Source organism: Humulus lupulus, chromosome 7, assembly GCF_963169125.1.
Source record: "Humulus lupulus chromosome 7, drHumLupu1.1, whole genome shotgun sequence".
In the NCBI taxonomy this organism is placed as follows: Eukaryota; Viridiplantae; Streptophyta; class Magnoliopsida; order Rosales; family Cannabaceae; genus Humulus; species Humulus lupulus.
Genome location: NC_084799.1, coordinates 208,460,301 through 208,488,153, shown reverse-complemented (window position 1 = coordinate 208,488,153; position 27,853 = coordinate 208,460,301). Strand labels below are relative to the sequence as shown.

At 36.1% G+C, this 27,853-nt stretch overlaps 2 protein-coding genes across 3 annotated transcripts; both read left to right on the top strand.

The window, feature by feature from the left end:
* The first annotated feature begins 851 nt into the window (after positions 1–851).
* LOC133790180 (uncharacterized) lies at positions 852–13,330 on the top strand. Of its 2 annotated transcripts, none has more exons than XM_062227714.1 (8): positions 852–944; positions 4,828–4,962; positions 5,172–5,238; positions 11,449–11,546; positions 11,628–11,872; positions 11,951–12,271; positions 12,345–12,434; positions 12,506–13,330. In XM_062227714.1, the coding sequence occupies exons 4-8, from the start codon at positions 11,456–11,458 to the stop codon at positions 13,256–13,258; spliced, it is 1,500 nt and encodes a 499-aa protein (XP_062083698.1). In that variant the 5' UTR covers positions 852–944; positions 4,828–4,962; positions 5,172–5,238; positions 11,449–11,455; the 3' UTR covers positions 13,259–13,330. The 2 variants fall into 2 exon arrangements, with proteins under 2 accessions (XP_062083698.1, XP_062083699.1); XM_062227715.1 differs by having other exon boundaries at positions 5,162–5,238.
* On the top strand, positions 7,732–11,268 carry LOC133792694 (uncharacterized). Its single transcript, XM_062230598.1, has 6 exons — positions 7,732–8,219; positions 8,331–9,553; positions 9,863–10,220; positions 10,308–10,398; positions 10,477–10,573; positions 11,075–11,268. The coding sequence occupies exons 1-6, from the start codon at positions 7,732–7,734 to the stop codon at positions 11,266–11,268; spliced, it is 2,451 nt and encodes an 816-aa protein (XP_062086582.1).
* Positions 13,331–27,853: the final 14,523 nt, after the last annotated feature.

The following is a 27,853-nucleotide window of genomic DNA, read 5'->3' as shown; positions in this document are numbered from 1 at the left end:
TAATGAGAATAACAAAATATCCCGATTATGGGGGATATCATCTGTACGATCCATAGCCTATAAATACAAGGCTTATGGCATCATAAAGGGGACTTTTGAACTTTTTATTCGAATTCCTATTTTGAGAGAGAGAGAATACTTGTATTTTGAGAGACGTCTTGTAATCTTGTAATCTGCACTGAAGAAACTTAGTTGACACAGGTTCATCTGATCTTGAGTGGAGATATATAATCACAACTCTAAGTGGATTAGGCTATTACCAACACATTGGGGATGAACCACTATAAAAATCGTGTATGTCGTTTATTTCTCTTGAAGGTTTTTGTCGTTTTTGACGTTCACACGTCGTTGGCCAAAAACGCGGTCAACACTTTGGTGATTTCATTGAGAGCCTGAAGTGAAAGACAGACGGTCCCTGAAGTATTCACTACAAGAAATACACTCTTTAGCGGCGACATTAATAGCGGCTACATAAAGTCGCCGCTGATAATAACATTATTAGCGGCGACCAAAGCTTTGTCGCCGCTGATATAAGACGGTTAGTTTTTTTACTAAAAAATATTACTAGCGGCGACATTTTTACTATTAGCGGCGACATTTATCGCCACTAATATTTTTAAAATGTAAAAAAAAACGTGGGAAATAATTTTAAAATACCGTAAAAAAAAAGTGGGAAATTTCCCTCCAACGGAATATTAGCGGCGACACGTGTCGCCGCTAATATTCGCCACGTAGATTAAAAAATATCTGCGGCGACTATTAGCGGCGACACGTGTCGCCGCTAATAGTAGACACGGTACAAGGTCCCAACCCTAAAACATAACCATTTCCTCTGTTTTTATTTGTGCCGCCGTTGGTCTTCCACCTCTCCCTCTCCACTAAGAACAGCCCCAGCAGCACAAGAAGAAGGGTGGTGAAGCTCACGGCATCTTGGACCGGTCTTGGTAAGCTCACGGCAGCCTCATTATTTATATATTCTTTTATATATATATATAAATTCTGTTTTTGTTTATATATATTCTGTGTATATATATATATTCTGTTAGTATTCTATGTATACTCTATTTTTATATATATATATAGATATATACACTCTGTAGATAAAAAAAATCATCTCCTTCAAATGTGTAATTAAATATAAGACTTTCTGTTGCTTACTGAGTGGTATATCTTGGTTTGGGTCCTATTCCTATATAATGGTAAATTAAAACTTGGAGCCCAATTTAGAAGCTACGTAGATGGGTAGGGAATGTACTTGAAGTGAAAAGCCTTTCTGAAAGATTGTGGAACCATATTAAACCTGCATTTTTGCTCTTGAGTGCTTTCTGAATTTCATGTCTGCAGCATGTGAAATTAGGTCACCCGATAACAGCTTCATGCGCCGGTTCTTTCTTTTCTTGACAAATGTTTTACATGCTTGACTGATGGCAATCTTGTTTTGCAATCTTATTTCTTAGTTGTCCTCTTGGCAGACCCTGCTTTCTCTTTCTTGAATTTTCTCTTAATTAGTCTTAATAAAACATGGTTTAGTTTTTATTTTTTGTTTTTCTATTATAGGGATAAGGAAGGAAAACTATTTTATTAATAATGGATCTTACAATTGAAGGAGAACAGCTAAGGCAATATGGCTAAAGCATAAACGGTTTAATTTTTAATCTAGAACACAGTTGCTTGCCAATATTTGGTTCTTTGGTCTGCTTTGTTAATGTCGACTACTTGGCAATTTGCCAATTTATGGTTTAATTAATGGAAGGTATACATTTTGCTTTTGTCTTTATATTATATTCAATTTCAAGCTTGATGTTTATATTACACACGTAGCTTCTAAATTGGGCTCCAAGTGTTATATTCTAGCTGCCCAAGAAATTGATCAAGAAGATACATTAGAGATGATGTTTTTATGGCAAGTGTTGGTGGCTGGGGTTTATGAAATATGCACTGACCATGATAATAGTTCATGGACCTTGGTAAATCTAGTAGTGTCTAAGTAAGAAAGATTGTGAAATTACTTTTAGATTTCATTATTGTAGCATTTTTCACTTTTCATGTTTGGATCATTTGCACTGTAATGTTTCTTTGAAGATTCAATCAATGGAAAGATTCACGAAGAGATTATTCTGTTCCAAAATTACACTGTCTTAACCATTCTTATTTTCTTCAATGTAGAGATACTGATAGAATTGGTCCGTAAAAGTTGACCAAATGATTCAGTAGTAACTAGAGTTTGAGTACACTAATAAGTATACTATAGTAGGAGATTGCAGAGAATGACCACTATAGTCAAAGATATTACTAGAGGCTTAGATTTTTTTCCCCATATATACAACATAATAACCTTGAATAAAAAGTCACGTTTGTTTCATATATCGTAATGAAAAATGAGGGGGCTCAACATAATGGATCACCAAGAACTGATTATTGAATCTTATGAAGAAGTTATTGAGAAGAAAAAAAAGTGTTGATGCAATTCTTGACTAGATAATTTAGCCTATGAAAGTATCAATTTTTTCATGTTTGTTCTAGTATTTTGTTGTATTATAGGCTCTTTGGTAGAGATTCTATTGAAAAAGTTTGACAAAGGGAGTATAGTTTCGGTACTTGGCCATGCTTTAATATGCTTTATGTATATGATATAACATGTTAATAAAAGTGGCTAACAACACAATGAATCACTGGTTGGGTCTTTATATTTGGTTGTTAAAAGCTTAAACTCAATTTATGAACTTTTATTTCCCCTGAACCTGTAGTAGGTTATGGGCACAGACTTAACAATGTGTATAAAGCTCATTAACAAAAAAAACTGAAACTCAGACAAAACACAGTTGTCAAAAATTGATGAGTAATGAGAAGAAGATTAAAGCCACGCCATACAAAAAACAAGAGTAAGAAACCTACAAAGAGATGTACATATATAATCTGTAAACAAACACTATAATATATATATATAAGTATTGTGTGTACAGAACAAATTTACATAAATAGATGACGAGAGAGAACCAGAGAAAAGTTTGAAGAAGCTTGTCTGTTCTGGCGAAGTGGTTGGGAGAAGGAGCTCAGCAGTACTAGTAGCTCAACTCTTTCTAATTCCCACAAAGTCTAATTCTAACACCAATCAACATAGTCAAAGATATTACTAGAGGCTTAGATTTTTTTCCCCATATATACAACATAATAACCTTGAATAAAAAGTCAAGTTTGTTTCATATATCGTAATGAAAAATGAGGGGGCTCAATATAATGGATCACCAAGAGCTGATTATTGAATCTTATGAAGAAGTTATTGAGAAGAAAAAAAAGTGTTGATGCAATTCTTGACTAGATAATTTAGCCTATGAAAGTATCAATTTTTTCATGTTTGTTCTAGTATTTTGTTGTATTATAGGCTCTTTGGTAGAGATTCTATTGAAAAAGTTTGACAAAGGGAGTATAGTTTCGGTACTTGGCCATGCTTTAATATGCTTTATGTATATGATATAACATGTTAATAAAAGTGGCTAACAACACAATGAATCACTGGTTGGGTCTTTATATTTGGTTGTTAAAAGCTTAAACTCAATTTATGAACTTTTATTTCCCCTGAACCTGTAGTAGGTTATGGGCACAGACTTAACAATGTGTATAAAGCTCATTAACAAAAAAAACTGAAACTCAGACAAAACACAGTTGTCAAAAATTGATGAGTAATGAGAAGAAGATTAAAGCCACGCCATACAAAAAACAAGAGTAAGAAACCTACAAAGAGATGTACATATATAATCTGTAAACAAACACTATAATATATATATATAAGTATTGTGTGTACAGAACAAATTTACATAAATAGATGACGAGAGAGAACCAGAGAAAAGTTTGAAGAAGCTTGTCTGTTCTGGCGAAGTGGTTGGGAGAAGGAGCTCAGCAGTACTAGTAGCTCAACTCTTTCTAATTCCCACAAAGTCTAATTCTAACACCAATCAACATAGTCAAAGATATTACTAGAGGCTTAGATTTTTTTCCCCATATATACAACATAATAACCTTGAATAAAAAGTCAAGTTTGTTTCATATATCGTAATGAAAAATGAGGGGGCTCAATATAATGGATCACCAAGAGCTGATTATTGAATCTTATGAAGAAGTTATTGAGAAGAAAAAAAAGTGTTGATGCAATTCTTGACTAGATAATTTAGCCTATGAAAGTATCAATTTTTTCATGTTTGTTCTAGTATTTTGTTGTATTATAGGCTCTTACTATTTCCTTGTGCTGAATTATTTATTGGTTTTGTTTTTTTGCTAAGCACTCACAATTGGTTGCCCTTTCTTTTTCTATGATTTTCTTTGAGCTAGTATTTTTGTTACCAGCCACCTTTCTTTGCTAGCATGTTTCTTACATATTTGCTCAATTTTGATCTTTTCATGCAATCCTCCACTTGAGAACTTTTTTTTAACGTTTTTTGGAGGACAGAGAGCGTAGTTCATTATTTAACCTTGTTCTAGGAGAATTAGGCCATTTGGATTCTTATTGATGATGCTGTCTAATAATGACATTTTCTGGCAATGACCATGTTCAAGGAAAACTGTGCCAATATTGTTTTAGCAGAATATATTTATCATGGTACTAAAGTCAGAGCATAATAGCATGTTAGCATGATCTTGAAACATACCAATCTTGTCTGTACTTAAAAATATTTGTAAAACTGTCTTTGCTGCTGTTATGTTGTATTCCTCGTGAACATAAGGCAGTAACTTAAATTGATAGGCTTTTCAGAAGTAGTTTAACAATTATTATAATTTTTATTTCATTTTTCATGCTGTCCTCTTAAATGTTGGTTTCTGAACATCTTGTAGAGCTTTACACAAAGAAAATGTTTCAGTTGCTGCAGACTGCTTATTCTACAATAAGCATACAATAAGCACTCTGCTTCCCTCTCCATCTGACATTTTCTAGCTTTCTTTACAAGAGAAGTTTGAATCCATCTGGCAGTAAGCTTTCTAATTTTTTTGGTTTTGTTGGTGGTTTTTTCCGTATAAAAAGAAAGCTAATAACATAATAGTTTTAATTTTTTTTTGTGGCTTCATTGTTTTCAAAAGTTCAATAATATTAATAGCTAGTGTAAAAGGTATATTTGTCTCAAGTCGCTTTTAACAGTATATGAATGATCAATATATATTTTTGTTTCAGTACAAAGGAGTACAAAAGAGCTGTAAAAGAAGAAGGAAGGGGTCTTTCTATTTGGGACACTTTTTCACATACTCCTGGTAATTGTTTATTTTTCAATTTCTTGTTTAAAGATTATCTGGATATGTGATTATGAATTTCATCACACTACTGTAATACCATTTTGACATACTCCTGGTAGTGTTTTTAAAGTTGAGTTTGTAGCATTTTTTTTCTTTCAAAATAGATAATCAATTAAGTCTTTTAATGGGTCCCTTCTATTTAATAAATTTAAATTTATAAAATTATTTCTAAATTCTAAATTAATCAATTCCTAAATATTTTATATTATAAAAAGTTATAACAGTGCTCTCTTTTAACAATAGTAAGTTTGCTAGCATAATTTGAGATAAAATTATATATATATATATATATATAAGTATATATAGGTAGGATGGCCTACGTACTTCTGTCCTATATAGCTAGCTATTTGATGAAAACGTGATTAGCTTCTCTCTCTTTTTTTTTTCCAATTCTTTTTGGCTGTAATGCAATGAAAACATGCTTAGCTGGAACTGGGGCTGAAGCAACTGTTTAAGGTTCTGGCAGGCCAAACATGGTCTTTAAAAAAGCTTGTTTCAGATCTATCTTAAAGTAGTAACAAAATTTTCCGAGACACAGCAGCACTAAACACACGCTATAAATATTAATTGATAAATGCATTGTGTTCTGAAAAGCAATGGATTGAACAACTTTATATATATATATATATATATATATATAAAAGTGGAACACTTCTCAACTATTGTTAAATGGGAATGATGTTTCAAAATAATGGCTTGATACATGACGGTAAATATTTTTTTTACACTAATTTTGAATTATTATTTGCCATAATTAATTGTATTTCCAACTAATAAAAAATAATAAATATATTTAGAAGTTGACATAAATTTAAAAAATAAAAAATTTACAATATTATATTTTTATAATAAATATACATTTTTTATCAAATAACTCTTCTAAAATTAAAAAAAAATCAAAATTTATATTTAGAAATATTAATTAACAATTATAAATATGAACTATTAATTTTAATCCAATAATTAATATTAAATAACTATCTATTCATATATATTTATATATAATTTTAATAAATAGTAATCATTAATAATGCACCATATATATTTATATATATATATAAATAAATAAGATTAAAAACTATATGTATAACAAAAGCTATATATGTTAAAATTCTTTTAAATTTTCAATATCACAGTGGTTAGAATACGACGTCTCATTTTATGTAGTAGTACTTTTGATCATGCTCACTAAAATCTGTTGTTCATGTGAGATTCTTTTTATTTTATATATGAAGGAAATTTATATATATATATATATATATATAATAGCACTAGCTAAAGCAATAGCAATATGACGAATTGACGATGTAGACATTATTAATAACAAACGCTACCACACATGACCAAATTGTCTTAGTCCAATACAGCCACTCCTACTAGAGAATTCATTAAAGCAAACAAGGCTTTTCTTTTATATGTGTTTTTTATTTTTTTCTTTATTATTATTATTATTATTATTATTATTAGATGAGTTTGAATATCCTAAATATTCATCCATAGTGAAGTAGGTTCTGAGATACACATTGTGTGCTGCGGTGATTAGAGATGTTATGAACTTGCATGTATTAGTGAAGTAGATTGTGTGGAATTTTTGTGTGTTGCGGAGATATAAGGAAGAAACTTATAGTGTGTTGTTTGAATTGTTTTTTTTAACTTAATACAAATGGCTAGGTCATTAGTATAGGGGAGATTCTGCCCAATTTTTTGTAGATTTATAGGGTCGAGAGTCGGGATAGGGTTCATATGGTCTTTATAGGGTCAGGATAGGGTCGGGGATCAGGATAGGGTTTATAGGTTCGGGGTTGGGATAGGGTTCATAGGGTCAAGATAGTGTCAGGGGTTGGGATTTTTTTATAGGGTCAGGATAGGGTCTTTATAGTGTCAGGATAGGGTTCATAGGGTCAGGGATCGAGATATGGTCTTTATAGGATTGGAATATGGTTCATAGGGTTTTTATAGGGTCGGGGGTTGGGAGGGTTCATAGAGTCAGGATATGGTCTTTATAGGGTCGGGATAGGGTTAGGATAGTGTCGGGGGTCGGGATACGGTTTTTATAGGGTCTGGATATGGTTTTTATATGGTCGGCATAGGGTTCATAGGGTCGAGGATCGAGATATGGTCTTTATAGGGCTGGGATATGGTTCATAGGGTCAGGATAGGGCCGGGGGTTGGGAGGGTTCATAGGATCAGGATATGGTCTCTATAGGGTCGGGATATGGTTCATAGGGTCGGGATGGGGTTGGGGAAGGGTTGGGACAGGGTTCATAGGGTCAGGGGTCGGGATAGGGTCTTTATAGTGTTGGGATAAGGTTCAAATATGGCCTTTAATTTATTTCATTTCAACTTTGTTTTATATAAAAGATAATAAAATTGGTAAACATGCTCACCAACCAACTCAACTAATTGACTTAATTAATATTTTGAAATTGTATGTTCTTGTATTTACCGTAGATGGCGATTGATAAGAGTTGGACGAAGTTGAGAAATCGTGCATGTGATGCTTATTGGAATGGTCTCCAAAATTTCATTAATATGGCGTCACAACACAAAGATTGTGATGGGAGAATAAGATGTCCATGTGTCAGATGCATGAATCTTAGACTGCAAACTTTGGATGTCGTTCAAGCACATATATTCGATCGGGGTTTCCAACAGAGTTATGAACAGTGGATTTATCATGGGGAAGTCGAGGATGAAGGGATGGATGAGAATGAGCCCGTAGATGAGATGCGAGATGTCGTTGACGATTTCCTTTTACCGAACAATGCTGAAGAAGCTAACAGTGGAATGGGTCAGTACTATGACGAGTTATTCGACGAGATTGAAGCTGAGTTGTATCCGGGTTGTGATTGGATATCATCGCTAAACTTTTTAGCTAAGCTGATGCACTTGAAAGTGAGGGGGAAGATACCGAACAACACATTTGATGAATTGTTGAAGTTATTAAAGTTTGCATTTCCTAAGGAAAACAAAATTCCAACATCCCACTATGAGGCTAAAAAAAAACTGAGTAAATTAGGGTTGGGATATCAATCAATACATGTGTGTAGATATGATTGCTGTTTATTTTTTAATGAGCATGCATCTAAAGATTCATGTCCGGTGTGCGGGAGTAGCAGGTGGATAAATGAGAAGAATAAAGGGAAAAAAGTTCCGCATAAGGTGATGCGTTATTTTCCGTTGATTCCCCGATTAAAAAGATTGTACAGTTCAAGGTATACAGCGGAAGAGATGCTATGGCATCATACTGGGAGATCGAAAGAAGAGGGGATGATGCGTCATCCGGTTGATGGGTTAGCATGGAAGGATTTTGATGCCAGACATCCAGATTTTGCAAGAGATCCTAGAAATGTTCGTCTGGGCTTGGCTGCCGATGGGTTCAATCCATTTGGCAACATGAGTTTATCGTACAGCATGTGGCCTGTTGTCTTAACGAACTATAATCTGCCACCCTGGCTTTGTATGAAGGATCATTATTTCATGCTGACTCTTCTTATTCCTGGGCCAAAATCACCAGGCAAAGACATTGATGTATTTTTGAGGCCATTGGTGGAAGAGTTGAAAGAGCTTTGGATTAACGGGGTGGAAACTAGGGATGGTAGAAACAATAGCATGTTCAAGATGCGTGCGACCCTTTTGTGGACGGTAAACGATTTTCCTGCTCGAAGTAGTTTGTCTGGATGGAGTGGTCAGGGTTACAAGGCCTGTCCTACATGTAACGAAGACACATCCTCTATCCGAGTGATTGGTAAGACATCTTATGTTGGTCATAGACGATTCTTGACCAGTAATCATCGGTGGAGAAAGGATACTCAATTCGACGGAAAAGTTGAGAGAAGATGTCCTCCAAGAAAGTTTACTTGTCAGGATATCTTAGATCAAGTTACTGCTCTACCACCTCAAGTCCCGGGGAAACATGAGAGGTTTGGAGGTTTGAAACGAAAAAGAGGTGCGGAAGATAGTAACTGGAGGAAAAAAAGCATCTTTTATGAACTTGACTACTGGAGTACGAATGAGTTAAAACACAACATAGATGTTATGCATGTTGAGAAGAATGTTTGTGACAGTGTCCTTGGTACTATCTTGGATAACGATAAGTCCAAAGACACTACAAATGCAAGACATGATCTAAAGAATATGGGAGTTAGGGACGCATTGTGGATATATGAAGATCAGAATAAAAAGTTAATGAAACCACATGCTCCCTACGTGTTGACTCCTGAAGATAGGCGAGAATTTCTTCAATTTCTAAAAGGTGTTAAACTACCAGATGGTTTTTGTTCGAACTTGAAGAAGAAAGTTACTGATAATGACTCAAATATCATTGGGTTGAAGTCACATGACTGTCATGTGATAATGCAACGATTACTTCCAGTGGGTATCCGCAAGTTTCTTCCAAAATCTATATCAGGCACCATAATGGAACTATGTAATTTCTTTAGACAATTATGTTCGCGAACCTTGAATGTAAATGATATGGAGAAAGCTCAAAGGGAGGTCATTCACATCTTATGCAAAATGGAGTTGATTTTTCCTCCAGCTTTTTTTGACATAATGATACATTTGGTCTTGCATTTGCCAGAAGAGGCTTTATTGGGTGGGCCGGTATTTATGAGATGGATGTATCCTTTTGAAAGATACATGAAGAAATTAAAAAACTACGTCAGGAATAAAGCTCGTCCTGAAGGGTCCATAGCTGAAGGATATGTGGCGGATGAGGCTTTAACATTTTGTTCCATGTATTTCAAAGGTGTGGAAACCAAATTTAATCGTCCGGATCGAAATGTGGATATAGTTTATGTTCCACGCCACCTATCAGTGTTTCAATCTCAATGTCGTCCATTGAGTAAGGGACTTCAAGTGTCTCTCGATGAAAAGACTCGGAATATAGCTGAGTGGTTCATACTGGAGAATTCTTCGGAAATTGAAGTCTATATGGAGTAAGTTAATTTAACTATCTTTATTTTTTATGTTGTTTTTAATGTAGCATATATCAACTGTAATGGTAACACTATGTTAATCAACAGCGAACACCTTCGTGAGATCAAACAGAGGGATCCATTGGGCGATCATAACCTTTTGCACAAAAAAGAGTTTCGTTCCTGGTTTCACGAGAAGGTAATCTATAACTAGGACATTCTTTGTTGATAGATTGAAATATAAGTTTCTTATTATAATATGTTTTGCTATATTTAGATATATGACTTGCACCAGCTCGGGTCATTAGAGAATGGAGATGAGTTGCTAGCTTTAGCATCCGGGTCTGATCTTTTGGCGTACTCCTATCAAGCATGTATAGTGAATGGGGTTCGATATGTTACACACAATCGAGATCAAAATCGTATTACACAAAATAGTGGAGTGTGTGTTGCTGGGACAGAAGGTTTTAACTATTATGGACAACTTGAAGAGATATTGGAGGTATCTTATACTGGTGTATATTCAGTGGTATTGTTTCGATGTAAATGGTTCAACACGGACCCAAAAAAAAAGAAAACAATTACTGAAAATAATGTCACCAGTATAAATGTGAGTGGCGAATGGTATAAAAATGAACCATACATACTTGCTAGCCAAGCTAAACAGGTTTTCTATCTCGATGATTTACTTAGAGGTCGAGCTTGGAAAGTTGTTGAAGAAGTGAATCATAGGCAAGTTTGGGATATTCCGAGTAGTTCTGATTAAATTACTGATAATGATGTTGTACATGACACAAACTCATCCAATTTCATATTGACTGTTGAGCTTGGGGAGTTGGCTATTCAACAATCTAATCAACCAGCAACATTCATAGGCAACATCGCTCGACCTTATTCCACTGCTCAAGAGACTGATGATTTTATTAATGATGATGAAGAAGTCGAAGACGTAGAAGAAGCAGATGATGAGGATGATTTACTTGTTGACCTTAGTGAAGATGAAAACACCAATCCTGTTTCACCTTTAGATGTTGATTTGTTAAGTGATGACAGTGACTATTGTACTTAGTTCTTGTATCTGTGTAAGAAAAACTTTATATTTAAATAATTATATATAAAAAATGTTGAACAATTTATGGATTTGTCATGTTTTTGATGTTTTGGAATTTTATGTGGTCATTACAACTATATATCCCTAAATAATATATATCTCATATTCATACTAAGAAACAAATTTGGTTATATTTAGTTTAAAGATGTCAGCAGATGTATCTTCATGCCATGGCGGAGATGGTGGTGGTCAAGATCCACCGAATCCTACTACGATCCCCTCCAGTTGCGAGTCAGGTATTTTAAAATTGATTTCTAATTAGACTTTATTATACAACTTACCAAGTTATATGATGCACTTATTTAAAAAAAATACAGTGGCTCCACTAAAGAGAAAAGGTCGTGGGCCTGCCGCTGGGAAAAATTTAGATGACAGAAGGCGAGAAGCAGGACATCCACTTCCCATAGTGGTTGACCCTATCACATACAAGGTGGTGGGAACAGAACATGCTGCTTTTGTACGCCTTTTGGGCACCCAAGTCACATCAGCGGTTCCAGGATATTACAAGGATTGGACGAGTGTCCCAAAACGGTATAAGGACAATGTCATTAGTAAAGTGAAGGTAAATTTTTTAGAATTTACTTTAATAATAATTGTATTATAATTCCAGAATTATTGACATGTTTTTTCTTTATTGTAGCACATTTATCAAATAGATGGGCGACCAGATTATACCACTCTCATTGACAGTATCGATGCTGAGATGTCTGAGAGATACCGAGATAGGAAAAGTAAGCGGCACACCCACTTCAAAAAATTCTACAAAGGACCAGATGATTGGGATGAGGTCCTAAAGAATCCACCTAAAGATGTCAACGCCGATGAGTGGAAACAAATTTGTGAGTTTTTTAGGAGTCCAGAGTTTATTGCGCGCTCAGTGAAGAACAAAATAAATCGAGACCAAATGAAGTACTCTACAACACAAGGAACGAAATCATTAGCGGCCACTCGTCACGAAAAAGTAAGTGAAAATATTGACTTAATTAAGTTGTATGAATTTATAAGTTTTCTAACATTCTCATTTTCTTTATTAGTTGAATCCGAACCTCATTGAGGAATGGAAGGAGTATCACTGGACAAAAAAGAATAAGAGTTTTGTCAACGAGGATGCTGAACGAGATTATGTAAGTTTAACTTTATTATCAATTCAAATAATTATATTTTTCTTTTGTCTTATAGTATTTTTTAAAAACAGGTTAAGTTAAAGTCAACTCTTGAAGCTGAGACTCAACAGACAGTTGAATCTGGTACCGATGATTCTTCCTCGGTCGATCAAATGAAGATACTAAGTCAAGTTCTTGGTGAAAGGCGAGGCCACCAGCGAGGAGTTGGCCGCACATTAAAGGGAAAATCATTAACCCGTCCATCTCAGAGATCTCAATCTCAGGCACCACCTCAACAACCGACTGAGGAAATACGTGAATTGGTTGACATTGTGAAGGTCATGAATGAACAACTTCAGTACGTGTGTCAGCAACTTCCGCCTGAAAAACGTCCAACAACAAACGTGGATATACAGAATACATATCAACGGTTTTTCGAGAAGTATGTCGGCTCATCTTCTGAAACTCAGACACAGCACACGTCTCAAGCTTCAGCTTCTCGGCCTTCACCAGGCCATCCCGACACGTCTGCACCAAATTTGCCATCTCAACCTTCGACTAATCCATATATGTATCAATGGCCGATGCCTCCGTACCCTCAGGCTTATCATCCTCATATGGGTGGACCTTCTTCCCAACCCTCGCCTCCTCATATGAGTGGATCGGTGTCTCAACCACCGCCATATCCTTATCCTTATCCATACATATATGGACCTGGAGGATCGTCATTACCTCCACAGTATCCATGGTCGATGCCTCCGCACACACCACAAGCACCGCAGCCACCGCCGCCACAACCGCAAGCACCAGAAGAAGGGGACAATACAGATGACGTTGATGGTTGAGATGTATTAAATAATAACTTTTAATTAATATATTATTGCATGAATATTTAATTTGGATAATATTGTATTAGTTGTGTAATTTGAAAAAATTATTAATTTTATGCATATTTAAATTTAATATTATTTTTTTTGCATATTTATTTTGATATTATAAATTAAAAAATATTATTTGAATTTTTTAATTTAATAAAATTTTTTATTATATCAAATTATTAGGGGCGACATCTGCCGCGGCTAATAATATATCAGTCGCCGCTAATAATATTCAAGTCACCGCTAATAATATCCAATTTCGCCGCTAATATTAAATTATTAGAGACGACTTTTTATTATCAGAGGCGAAATATGATCTGAAAATCACGATTATTAGGGGCGACTATCAATTTATTAGCGGCGAAAATGTCGCCGCTAATATTAATTATTAGAGACGACATTAAAGTCGCCGCTAATAACATGCTTTAGCGTCGAAATATTAGCGGCGACACGTCAGCGGCGACATTTCGTCGCTAATAGACATTAGCGGCGACTTTGGGTATTATTAGGGGCGACATCCGTCGCCCCTAAAGGCCATTTTTGTTGTAGTGATTATGGTGCCTAAGAGCACCAATGCGGCCTCCAAGATGACATGCTCCTCTAAAGAGCCTGCTAGATCAGAAGGTCTTGGCCCACAAGACCATGAGACTGAGCCTAGGGTCATGCTCGAGGACGTGACTCCAGAAGTCGAAGAACTCCAGGAAGCCATGGGGGCCTTCCAAGAGGAGATGGCACAATTCCACGCCAGACAGGAGGTGTTCGCTGAAGAGATGGCCACGCAGAAAGCCGCGTTAGAGCAGCAAAGGCGCGATATGGAGGCCAGAAGCGAAGAGCTCAAACAAAAATAGGAGGAGGTTAATTGGAGACATCGTGAAGCAACACTTTCTCTAGAAGCGGCTACCCAATTGGCCCAAGCCATTGCTCAAGCCACAGCACAAGCAGCCACCCAGGGAGTAAGAAATAATGATGCTGGTCGGAGGACCACTGACAGAGCCGATTCTCGAGGACCAAGCAGAAGCAGGAGTAACCCCCCTTGTCAGGAAGATGATGGGGACTGATCCTGAACTTCCTCGACGCAAAGGGAGCACTCTAGAACCCTCTCCAGGAAACACCGATCAGAGACTTCTAGATCAGGGAGTCACCGATCGGGCAGTAAAAAGACTCCGCCCAGGCAGGATCAGACCAAGACTCCTCGAGATAAGAGGACTTCACAATTCAAAGATGGGCATGGTCGTGATGAGGCTGAAAGTCATCACACCGATCAGTCAAAGGAAAAAGAGGGCAATGACCATCAAGGAGGAAAGGACTACCCGGGGCGTACCGAAAGGCCTCCCCTGCACCCCGGCAAGCAACGTAGTGGGAGAGCGCAAGTCCCGCGTAGTAAGCCCTCTGAAAAATTGAAAAGTACGGTGTTCGATCGGGCAGGAGAGCATGCTTCCCGGAAGGATCTGAGGGACGTTATCACCAACAAGAGGAGGACCGTCTCGGTCGAAGGGCAAAATCTGAACCTCCCTGCCAGTCAAGTAGAAATACTTGACGACAGTGCCCTAAATGGTAATGCCCGACCAGGCGGTCAAGACCTTGGAACTTCATCAGTTGCACCAGCCATCCAAGCCCAGCTTGACATGCAAATAGCTGCAGTGCAAGGATTGTCAAAATGACCTTCCGGGATAGATGCGATAGACCACCGAAGTGGCAGCCCATTTTGTGCCTGAATTAGAGCAGCCCAGCCGCCGGCAAAATAAAAAGCACCAATTCTGCCAATATATACAGAAAAGGCAGATCCCATCAGACATGTTGGGAAATTTGAGGACCAGATGGAATTGCTCGGAGTAAATGACGATTATCGGTGTAGAGTTTTCCCGACTACATTATCGGATACTGCCCGGGAATGGTATTGGAAGTTTAAGCCGAACTCCATTACCTCTTGGGAAGCATTCAGGAAGGAGTTTTGTAGACAATTCAACAATGCCCGGACTCCACCAGTTTATGCCAACCACTTGGAAGATATCAAACAAGGAAAAGATGAATCTTTATAGAACTATATACAAAGATTCATGAGAGAAGCCAATAGAGCAACTGCTGTAGGAGACGAAGGGAAGATGGTTGCCATATCCGCTGGGATAACTTATCGGAGCCCTTTGTGGGACAGTATACACAGAAATCCAATTTCAACACTTCAACAATTTCTTGACCAGGAGGACAAGTATATGAAATTGGATGATACAATCGAGAAAGAGGAGAATGGCATAAACAATCCAGGCGGATCAATTGACTCTGGTGGAAAGAAACGTGGAAATAACGGGTCTGACCACCATGAGGAAAAAAAAAAGCAAAGTTGAGTTCAAGCGAAGAACCAACCAAGTATGAGCCTCAATTCACTAACTACACCACTTTCTCGACGAGTTGAGCGGAGATATATCTTGCTAGTCATGAAGATGTTCCCTACAAGAAACCTCCACCCATTAGGAAAGAGATGAGGAAGAGAGATATGAATAAGTTTTGTCGCTTCCATGGAGATTATGGTCATGACACGAATGAATGCAATCACCTCAAGGATTTGTGGACTTTACCCTTGATTCAAACGACAAAGATCTCCACCCTTGCAACCCGGACTTGTGGACTTTACCTTAGGCACTATATGTGGAGGTCCACACTTGGCTGAGGAAAGCAACGAAGTAAAGGAGATGTATGCTGAGTGGGAGTCCTAGGATCAGGAGCCACTAGAACGACGAACGTCTGTGAATATATTATTTCTAAATACCGCTTTTAGAGTGGTAGCTTGATTTCGAGTTGTTTGACTTGTTATTTAAGTTTGGTTTATGAGCTGGTTATTTGCTAACCAGTCATTTTATTTTTGAACAATTTTGGTTGTTTAAGGCTCGTTCTTAGACATGTTTTGTCCTTTTTAATTTACGAGTAATAAAAGAGACTACGCGCAGCGTGGTCAATTTTGCTACAAATATGCATGTGTGTTAGTTATCCGAGCAGTGTTCAACTGGTCGGCAAAATCGGACAGTGTTAAACTGGTCGATACGTTCAAGCAGTGTTCAACTGCTCTAATATTTTCCATATCTTCTATGTGTTTCACGAGTAATTAACTACTCGAATAGATTCAGTCAAGCAGCAAGTGACTAAGGATCTTCCAACCCTCGAAAACTTGGGGGGCACATGGGATATACTGGTATATAATTTAACACATGCCATAAAAGCACGAGTTATTATATCTGTTTTTAGGCTGACTTGTAAATTTTCGAAGTCCAAAAAGGCCATTAAGCTAACTTGTTTGACAAAGCTTAAGTAACTTGGAATTTTTTTAAATTTCAAGTTAGGAGAAGATATTTGTGTGACAATAAACATTATGCTCATAAAATGTTAGAGCAATAAGAGTGTGAGAAAATATACTTAGTATGGACTTATGAAATGTCTAGAATTTCAAAGTTATAAAACTAAGTACTCATGCGAAAATATAAGGCATACATCAGAGTGACTTTACTATTCACAAAAAACTTATAAACTTTTTAAGTCTAAAAAGACTTAGAATGTTTTGAGTTAACAAAGAAAAGTAAAGTATAAATGCCAACAGCTCAGCTATATGAGAAAAATATCAAAGCTTCTGTACAAGAATAAAAAGTAAACTACTAGCCGGGTACAAGGTTTATCTGATCAAGTGCAAAGTTTTACTGGTCGGGAGAGCAGATAAAACTTCCCTGGTCGGCTAAGCATGTATCGCCGATCGAGTAGGAAACCCTATTGTTTAGCATGAATAACATCGATGAGTCCCTAGAGTGAATCAAACAAACACGAGTAAATGAATGCAAAGTAAAAATACTTACCACACAGTGAAAAAAATTCTTTTAGAAGAGAAGTCAATTTTCCCCAAGATTTATTGAGAGAAATCAATCTCTCAAAATACTTTTGGGAGATTAGAACAAGGTGCTTTGATGGTTTTGGAGGGATAAGTTTTTGGCATATTGCATGGCTGCCTAAGCATATGCCCGAGTAGTGGTGCCGCACATCCGAAGCTAAGCGTCGAGCGGCATGGCTGCGTGTCCGATCGGATAGGGCACGTCCGAGCAGCCAGGCGTGCACTTGGAAGGTGGTGCCTTGGCGTCCAAACGGAAGAAGGCTGTGTCCGATCAGCCAGCTGCAAGGGTCCGATCGGCTGGGAAATAGTGCTGCATCTGCGAAGTTGCATCCGAGGGGTTGGAGGATCGTCCGAGCGGCTGCATGCGTGTCTAAGCGGTTGTGTCAGAGAAGCATTCGTCTGTCCTAGCAGCATTCGTCCGTCCGGGCAGCATGCGTCCGAGGAGCTGAGCCTTGGGCATCCGAGCAGATGCAGAGGCATCCGACCAGCCAGCACCGAGGTGTCCGAGGGGCATCAAGGTGACCGATTGGTGGGCATAGAAATTAAAGACTAAATCTATTGCGTCTGAGCAGCTTGGGGCATACCCATTGTCCGAATGGTTACAAAAAATAATGACCAATTAACTATAAGGTTCAAAAGGACAATAAATCTCAAGGACTTGGGGCACAAACATGTGTTTCTTACTCATGGCATACTACCACAAGATCAAAAAATAGAATTTGAAGAAATCAAAAGACAAGTTCAATCGTGGGATTACGTGAAAGTTATCGACCGAATGGAAGCTTTTGGATGACCTCAAAAGCATTTTGCTAGAATAAAAGTTTATTATGTGAGTATATCATATAATAAACTTGGGGGGCAAATGTTATCCCCAAAAATTGAAAATGATGACGTGGAAATAGAAATGACAAATGGCAAGGAATGGTTGGGTGATCTGGCTTAGGAGTGATCCGGTAGACCAATGAAGAATTTTGGCTGGCCAGTCACATGTTTGTCTGCCCAGGCATGACCATGTCCGACCAGTCATGTGTTTGTCTGCCCAGGCATGACCTAGCCCGACCAGTCATGTGTTTGCCTGCCCAGGCATGACCTTGTCTGGCCAGTTACATGTTTATCTGCCCAGGCATGACCTTGGCCGACCAGGCATGACCTTGGCCGATCGGTCATGACCATGTCCGACCAGCCAAGTGCATGTCTGCCCAGCCAAGTGCGTGGCTGCCCAGTGAAGGTGTGGTCGACCAGCCTGAATGAGATATAGATCGACTAGACAAAGTCGAGCTACGCAAGAGATCCCAGAAACGGCTTCAACAAGACTTGGTCTTGGCTTGCGCGGGAATCTCTCAAATTATCCAGTAAAAATAGTGTTTTGTTATATTTTGAATATTATTGTAAATTAAATATAATGAGAATAACAAAATATCCCGATTATGGGGGATATCATCTGTACGATCCATAGCTTATAAATACAAGGCTTATGGCATCATAAATGGGACTTTTGAACTTTTGATTCGAATTCCTATTTTTTGAGAGAGAGAATACTTGTATTTTGAGAGACTTCTTGTATTCTTGTAATCTGCACTGAAGAAATTCAGTTGACTCAAGTTCATCAGATCTTGAGTGCAGATCTATAATCACAACTTTAAGTGGATTATGCTATTACCAACACATTGGGGCTGAACCACTATAAAAATCGTCTGTGTCGTTTATTTCTCTTGAAGGTTTTTGTCGTTTTTGACGTTCACACGTCGTTGGCCAAAAACGCGGTCAACACCTTCATTCATCACTTTGAACTCAAAAACATATTTTTAATGTCTCTACAATTGAAACTCAAATTTCACAACTTCACTATGTGATATTCACAAAGTCTAGATTGTATTTTAACACTTATCTTTTGTATTTAACCAATCGTTATCCGTTTGTCTTGGATGTTTGAGAATTAAACTAAAATCCTGAGATATGTAGCTATGATATCATGTTGATCTACTGTATGATTGTGACAAAGAGAACAAAGTGTAGTTAGCGTTATGTACTCGGCACAACGCGACATAACAAAGGAGTTCCTAAGGTATGATGTAACTAAGAGGGCAGACGCGCCAAGAGGCCCCAAGTGGGCAGAGGAGGACCATGTCTAGAATTGTTTTTCTGGTTTCCCCACAGAGTTGTTACTTTATTTGTTTGTGATTGTTTCAAATAAAGTGCATGTTTATAATGGAATGACTTTGATATATGTCATATAATGTTAAAGATGTTGAGAATATATTTGTGGTATTTTTCCTTGATATTTGTATCTGTTTGTACTTCCTTACTGGACTTTTAGCTCAACCCCTTACTTTCCCACTACAAGTAGACGTTATTAGGATCTGTTTGGCACACATGGTGAGGTGGGAGTTCCCAAAGTTAAGTATGTATGTCGCAGGAGGCCAATGGACGGGAATGATCCAAAAACAATACTTTGAGCTCTATCATGTTTAGTTTCAATTGAGTGGGATTGTGCTATTTTTCATATGAATTGCATAAAGACGCTTTATTTTGTTTTAAAACAAATAGGCTCATATTGCATTATATTTTTTATAAGGCCCAACTGAACTTTTTGGATAATTATTGGCATTTTCTAAATAAGCATCAAAATGGCATTTTTGCAAAGTTAGACAAGAAATGACGTTATCAACAACTATTCAGTCCGAGAAATTACCCTTAAGGGAACCATTATTTAATCTGTTAGGAAAGCATGGATTCCTTTATTGTAAAATCATTTTCTCGATCATTAAAGTTATTAAAATCTTCATAACAAAAGTCACTATGCCCATTATATTAAGAGACTTTATCGAATGAATCAAAAGATTCAACAAACATCAATTGGAGTTCATGACTATTTTACTATTATTAAGAGTATATCATAGCAAAAGATGTACTTTCTTTTGTCTATGTTGTTATCTTTATAAAGAAAATGTTAGGGAGCAAGGAGGTGGTGATTCTTTTGTGAGTATAGGGTTTTTAAATTGGCAAAAGAATAAAGATAGGTTGAAAGTTCATGTTGGCGGCCCTGATAGTGTTCACAACTATGCTCGGAATATGTGTACCACTTTAATGAGCCAAAAGCAACATATTGCATCATTTTTTAACAACCAGCCCATTAAATATAAAATTGAATATCGTGTTTGCTTGGGGGCGTCAGTTGATTCTTCTCAATTTTTTTCATGACAAGGAATTCTTTTTCGTGGTAAAGACCAAGCTGCCTAATCGTATTTTAGTTATTTTGGATAATGATTGAATGACATTATAGTTATTTATTTTGAGAAAGAAATTATTGATTGCATTGGTAATGAAGTTACTATGCGACATTTTCAAAACATGATAACTCGTCGTGGAAATCTCCCACTCGGTATGATTCTGCATTTTTAGTTAATTGGAAATTGATGAATATGATAGAAGAAGCTCTGCCAGAGAGAGCTTATTTTTATTATACAGCCAGATGGACAGAAAGTACATATATAGAAGAGAAGGTGGAGACCATGAATGCATACATGCATGCATGGCAGCCATGCACCAACCATGAAACTAAGTACGTACGTAAGAGGCATACATGCAGTCTAGTCTAGTGCATATTATACCTGATTAGTAGTACATAGTAGTATGGTGATGAGATTATTTTCTAATTATTACAAAGAAGACACTCTAATTATATAACTTACTACGTACCTGGAATGGAATCAATATTAATTGCCTGCTGCAGCAATATCTAGGCTAGCCTAGCCTAGCCTAGAGGTTATATATATTTATATATATAAGGGAACACAGACAATAGTAATATAGACCCCTAGCCTTATTCTGCGAACTTAACACGTGAGAGACCTTAAGTTTTGTCCACAGGTGCCTCTTCAACGACCACCTGCAAAGCAGGGGTAGTGGCCACGAGAAAGTCATTCTGATCGGTGGTCAAGAACCTGCCGCCGTCTCTCAAACTTAGGATTTCCCCGTCGATCACTTTGAAGACATCAGGTTCGTCGGATTGGTCTGCAATGATATAGTCGGTTACGCGGTCGACCTTCCAGTAAAGGTCTACCTCAACGCTTTTTATGTTGAGTTGACCAGTTTCGGGAATGTTGTCCGGGATCAAATGTTGCACATGTGTGTCGGACGGGGCATGGATACTAGTGAACTTCAGATAAGTTTTGCCCTCTTCAGTTACAGTGGAGATTAACTTGTCATCGGTTGTTCGCTTGAACACCACCTTCTTTTCCTGAGACATTTTGATTCCACTTCTTATTTCAAGGGAATAAACTTAGTGTTAAAGTAAACTTAGTGTCACAAGTCCCAAGTCTCCAAAAATTGGGACGACCTCAGGATTTGAGGACCTCGCCTCGAGGACCTTGTGACTTAGGGAACTCAAAAAGATGTGCCTGTATGGGGCACCTCAGAGTAAACTTAGTGTCACAAGTCCCAAGTCTCCAAAAATTGGGAGGACCTCAGGATTTGAGGACCTCGCCTGGAAGACCTCGCCTTGAGTACCTAAGCTAGAGTTCCTCACTTTCAAGACCTCTCCTCGAGGACCTCGTTTGGAGGAACTTGCCTGGAAGACCTCATCTGGAGGACCTCGTGAGCTAGGGAACTCAAAAAGATGTGCCTCTATGGGGCACCTTAGGGTAAACCCAGTGTCACAAGTCCCAATTTGCTAAAACTTAGGAGGTACTCTGGATTTGAGGACTTAGCCTGGAAGACCTCATGACCTAGGGAACTAAAAAAGATGCGCCTATATGAGGCACCTTAGAGTAAACCCAGTGTCACATGTCCCAAGTTGCCCAAACTTAGGAGGACCCAGGATTTGGGGACCTCGCCTGGAAGACCTCAGGATTTGAGGAACTCACCTGGAGGATCTTAAAGATAATAATTGGCTAAGGTCTTCGAGCAGCTCGGATCATATCACTGTCAATATTTTCCATGCTCACGTGTGAAGCATGTCGAATGGCTTACAAGACAACTTGTGTGGCTATATGCACTAGAATCATTATTAAAAGATTGGCAAGGTCAAATAATGATATGCCCAAGGCCTAAAGATATGGTCCTCGTGAAGAAGAGAGTTCGCACGATAAGTCAACCTTATGCAAACATGAAGACTGACTTGGAGGCAGTTGTTATATCCATTTATCATTGCCCATCAACCCAGATCAAGCCTAGGGCCTAATCAATTATCACTTTGTATAATTAATGGGCCAAGCCCAATAACTTAAGCCCACATTCAAATGTAACCCCAACTCTTCAATTTATATAAGAGGAGTAGGGATCAAATAGCTAAAAGCAAAATACTAATGTAATCCATGGCTAGCAAAATCAATTATAGTGACTATGTGGCTGAACCAATATAAAACTCTCTCTCTCTATCCAATATTATTTATGGGCACTATGGAAACATCGCATGTACTTTATTTAGCTCTCACAAATATCAATATTATTCTTTGGGTGTTAGACAGTTAACGAAAAAATGAATCAACAAATTTTAAAAAGAAGTTGTATACACTTTAAGAATATCACTTCATTATTTACCTTAAATTTTTTAAGTTCATGATATCATGATCATTTCTTTCATTTTTCTACCAGCCAATATAGGTTAGTTAAATTCCTGCACATTTATGTTATGCATAAAATTATATCTAATTTTGTGCGTCTAGCGAATGAACTAAGTTCTCACCTTTTATTTAAGGCAAACATTATGCATCCGATGGACAAGTGCGTTAGATCTTGTTGATATAGGAATAACACAACAATAAAATAAAACGATGGACAAGTGCATATTAATATATATTATTTATTTGAGACAATGTGTTCTGCATGGGTGGCCATCGGTATATATATTACTTAACAAAACGAAGAAAAAGGACAGTTTACTGAAAGAAAATGCATGTGCAACTAAAATTTGACAATTGCTACAATTAACAAAATATATAAGTATATATATATATATATATGGGTCCTAGTGATAGAAAAGAAATATATAAAAGTTCTAAAAATAGCATCACAGCTCTAACAGTATATCGGAAAAATATAGAATGCATGCATTTACATTTACAGTTAAAAAATTAGGAAAAAAACAATTGTCAAATTATTCCTAAACAAAAACATGATTATAAATTTTTTTACCCTTATTCTATTTTTAATAATATTTCATTTATCATTTTAAACTAAACTAATAATATAAAGATTTTATATATCAATTTCTTTAAAGAAAAAAACATTATTTATTATTTAATATTTTGTGTAAATCTGTTTTTATATTATAAGTTTAAAAAAATAAAATAATAATTTTTGAGTGTTTCACATTCCCTACAAGAAAAAGCAGTTTTTGCGGCGAAAAGTTCTTCGCAAATATTAGAAATAATGGCACGACAAACTCGTGGGTCTCTACTCAGTTATTTGTGGCAAATATTATTATTTGCGGTGAATATATTCAACTCAAAAGTCGAGCAATGACGAAAACGGGACTAAAATAATTTGGTGGGAAAAAGGGGTGGGCATTTTTTTGGTGTATTATTTGCGGCGAAATAATTCGCCACAAATAGTGCTAGGGATTTTAATGTTTTAGTTGAACGATGTCGTTCCATAATTAAATAACTTACATCTTTATTTGCGGTGAAAATTTTGCCATAAATAATGGGCCTCCTAAATAAGAGCTTTAAGAAAGTTTATGCTGAAGATAAGAACTTAGAGCGGGCCCTCAACAACCCTTACAGTGGTGTTATGGATGGATGAGAAAGTAATTAAACGGGCTACCCGTCATAATAGAGTAAGTAACAAAAAAATATATAAATTTTCTTTATGAATTAATTATCTATCTGATAAGTTGTTTCTTTGGTTCAGACGAACCGAAAATTTGGGAATTTGCCCGGTTACATTGAAAGCTAGAAGCAATTCTACACCCACAAGGAGAAAGAAGAATTTGTCAATGAGCAAGCGAGAACAGACTATGTAAGAATTATCTTTGATTGACCTTGAAATCACTATGATTTGGATGTATTAGTGACATTTTTATGTAAGAATAGGAAATCACACACAACGTTTTTGAAGCACAGAGCCAACAAGTCCTGTTTTCCATTTCTAATCACTACTACAAAAAAGGGAAATTGTGTCAGTCAAACAAGTCAGTCAACACTGACGCTATTGACCAAAAATTAGCATTTGTGACAGTTAGGCACTACCACAAATGATGGGGCAATTGCGTCATAAAATACATTGACTCTGTGTCATTGACCAAAATACTGGTCAACACAAAGTTTTATTCTATTATAAACTATAAGGTTTATAATATTCAAATAATAGTAGGCAAAAATAAAATTTACATGTAAATTCATACTAGGCATGTATTTTACACGTATCATTAATTACCGATTGTCAAAAAAAAATTAAAATCAAATTTATACTTGATTTTATAAATTTTATATTTATTAATTGTAAAAATAAAACCGTAAACAGGGCGAGTCCAGTTGGTACCTGACCCGCTTGAATCAATAGCTCCGACGGACCACTTGAATCGAAATTGAATTTTTCTACAAGATCAGGGTACCCCTTTAGTAATTGAAGCACAAACTAATCTCGACATAATATTTTCTGCATGTGTTCTACTGATTAATTATTTCTCTCCTCAACATCTCAAGAGGAAATGCTTCATCAAGAGTTAAAACAAAGCATAAAGTGCAGAGTTGAAAATTTTCCATTTTCAAGGCAAATTTTCACAAGTCTTTAGCTCATAGTTGAACATCTATCTGTATTTGGTCATATCTCCCTTTACAAACCTCCAAATTTCTTGAATATTTATATCTAGAAGCCTAATAGAGAAGACAACAACTTTCATGCTTCTTTTTTAGGTGGAATTTTGTAAACTAATCTATATATTCTACTCGTTTATATAAAGCAGCACGTTTTCCTTTTGCATATTATAGTTATTTTAGACAATGTGTTCTGCATGGGTGGCCATCGGTTACTAACGAGTGATTAGCTGGTGGGTAGGTTTATGCATTACATAAAGAAAATATTAAATGTATGTGCAAGTAAAATGTGACATTTGGTACAATTAACAAAATATATACGTATATATGGGTCCTAGTGATTGAAAAAATATAAACAAAGGTTATAAAAATATCATCACAACTCTGAAAGTATATAGAAAAAATATATAGAATGCATGCAATTTACAGTTGAAAAATTAGGAAAAAGACAATTGTCAAATTATATTCCTAGACAAAAACTTGATAAGGTGATTGGTTCAACTTTTGTTTTTTTAGCAGGCCTACTTTTGCTTTCCTTTTTGAATTTAATAAAACGTGAACAAAGATTGGACTCTAAGGACTGTATGGTACGGAGGTTGATTGTGTACTGAGATCTTAGTTATAATTTTTGAGAAAATTAATTTTTGCGTTTGGTTGGACATTAATTTTCATATTTTCATAAAATTAAAATATAATTTATATATTTATCAAAATAATATATACTATACTCATAACTATCAAATGTCATTTTAAAATAAAAATTACCAAATTATCTATTACATTATAATTTATATACAATTTTACTCATAAAATGAATTTAAAAAATAAAAGAAATACAATAATAAAGTATAATTTTGAAAAACACAATAATACCTTTATTTGATCTTTAAAAATATTTCATTTATTGTTTTAAACTAACCTAATGATATAAGTGCTTTATATATCACATTCATTAACTAAACATACATTATTTATTATTTTATAATCTGTTTATATCTGTTTGTACATTATAAGTTTAAATAATAAAATAATAATTTTTGAGTATATGATATTCCTGGGCATCTAAAAGTCACCTATAAAAGTGGGTTTTGCTTGAACGCGGAATCAAGAAAAGTTAAATGCCCTCGAGTCCGGTTTCTTTGGTTAAAAATTAAAACAAAGTAAAAAACATGTCAAACCCCTCCAAATTTTCACACCGTATTGCGATGGCATGTTGTCACTATAGGGCTTGAAAAAAAAGTAGAGTGAAATTGCCCGCCAAGAAGTTTATGCCAAATTTTCAGGGCCTACTGCGACAACACGTCGTAACTCTAGGTTTAGCATCACCTAACTAGAACGGTGCGTCAAACATGTTGTTGATGTAGGTTCAGGATCACGTAACTGAAATGGTGCATCAGAATTTTAGGGATGATATATGTTCAACATATAGCGACTACACTTCATTATAGTCCATCAATATAACCCCTAGCCCTCTTCTTCTTCGTTTTTTTCTCTTATTTTCTGAAAGTTTCAAAGAACAAAAACTGTTCAATTCGTCGTGTCACCACACCCTAGACATGTTTTTGTCCCTCCGCCCAAAGATCGTGCATCTGGAGCATCCTCGTCCCCATTGCGCCTATGAAAAGTCATTTTTCATCAATATTTATGTGTATACTTGTTTTATGTAAAAATAGGTGTTTGACGTTTGTTTGTTTTTTTTTCTTTTCAGATTTGAGTGATGATGCATATTAGCCCTCTGTGTTTTGTCCTCTCATCGAATCATCCTCCTCCCCTAGGCATTGTTTTAATTTTTTAAAATTTTTTGTTTCGTCATTGATGAAATTGATGTTTTTAATGTTAGCTTTTATAATTGTGCAATTGGTTGTCTTAAAAAGTGTATAATATATTTTTTTTCTTCAGATATGTTTGAAAGGCTTAAAGGATTAATAGAGGTGTATATGTTTGTTAATTTAATTATATTCACTACAACAAATAAGCTCACTCACCATCGCTTTTTTGCGTCGGTTTAGCACACTCACCGTCGAAATTGAATAAATAACCTCAACAACGTTGGTTTTAAATTGATGCCAATTTTTGTTAATTGCGTCTATATAATAACTAACGTTGTTAATGAAGACCATTAACGACAGTTAAATCGACACTTCTAATATCCATTGTCACAATTCTAATCTAACGTTGTTCATATCAATCATTATGGTTTTGGTATCAATAGTGACAATTATGCAGTGATGGTAGTGGGCTTATTATAAAAAAAAAATTAAAAAGGCCCCCCCAAAAAAAGCATTAGTATCGATTTGAAACCCTCACCAATGGGCTGATTATAAAAAAAAAAGGCCTAAAATAAAACCCCAAAAGCCATTTTACCTAACCTTGACTCATCTCTTTCTCTCATTTAAAAATACCACAGCCATGAATTGACACCACAATAATATATGGAAATGATGAAAACACACAATTTGCATGTTAATCTTTATTTGAGACATTGTGTTCTGTGAGTGATTAGTTGGTGAGTAGATATGTTGAATCTCATTTATATAAGTCTATATGCATGTTCCCTGTTGCACAAAATAACATACAATAGAAAACATAAATATATATGATAACTCTACAAAATAGAGTTATTTTGCCACATTTTATAAACCAATGTTGCTTAGTTCTTGAGTTTTTAATTAATTTATTAGGTTTTTAAGTAATTTTGAACAAGGGACGTAGATGGTTTATCACATGTCATAATGGCCATTATTAGTATAGTCTTATATAGTATATGTTATGATATGTTTTTAGCATATGTTATGATACAATTTTATGTGTATGCTTATGTGGTTAGTAGTTTTTCCTTGCTGGGCATTAGGCTCATTCCTTTATGTTTATATGTGCAGGAAAATACTTATGGCGACGGAAAGATTCTTGGCAGCTTGAGGATGTGTATTGAGGCAG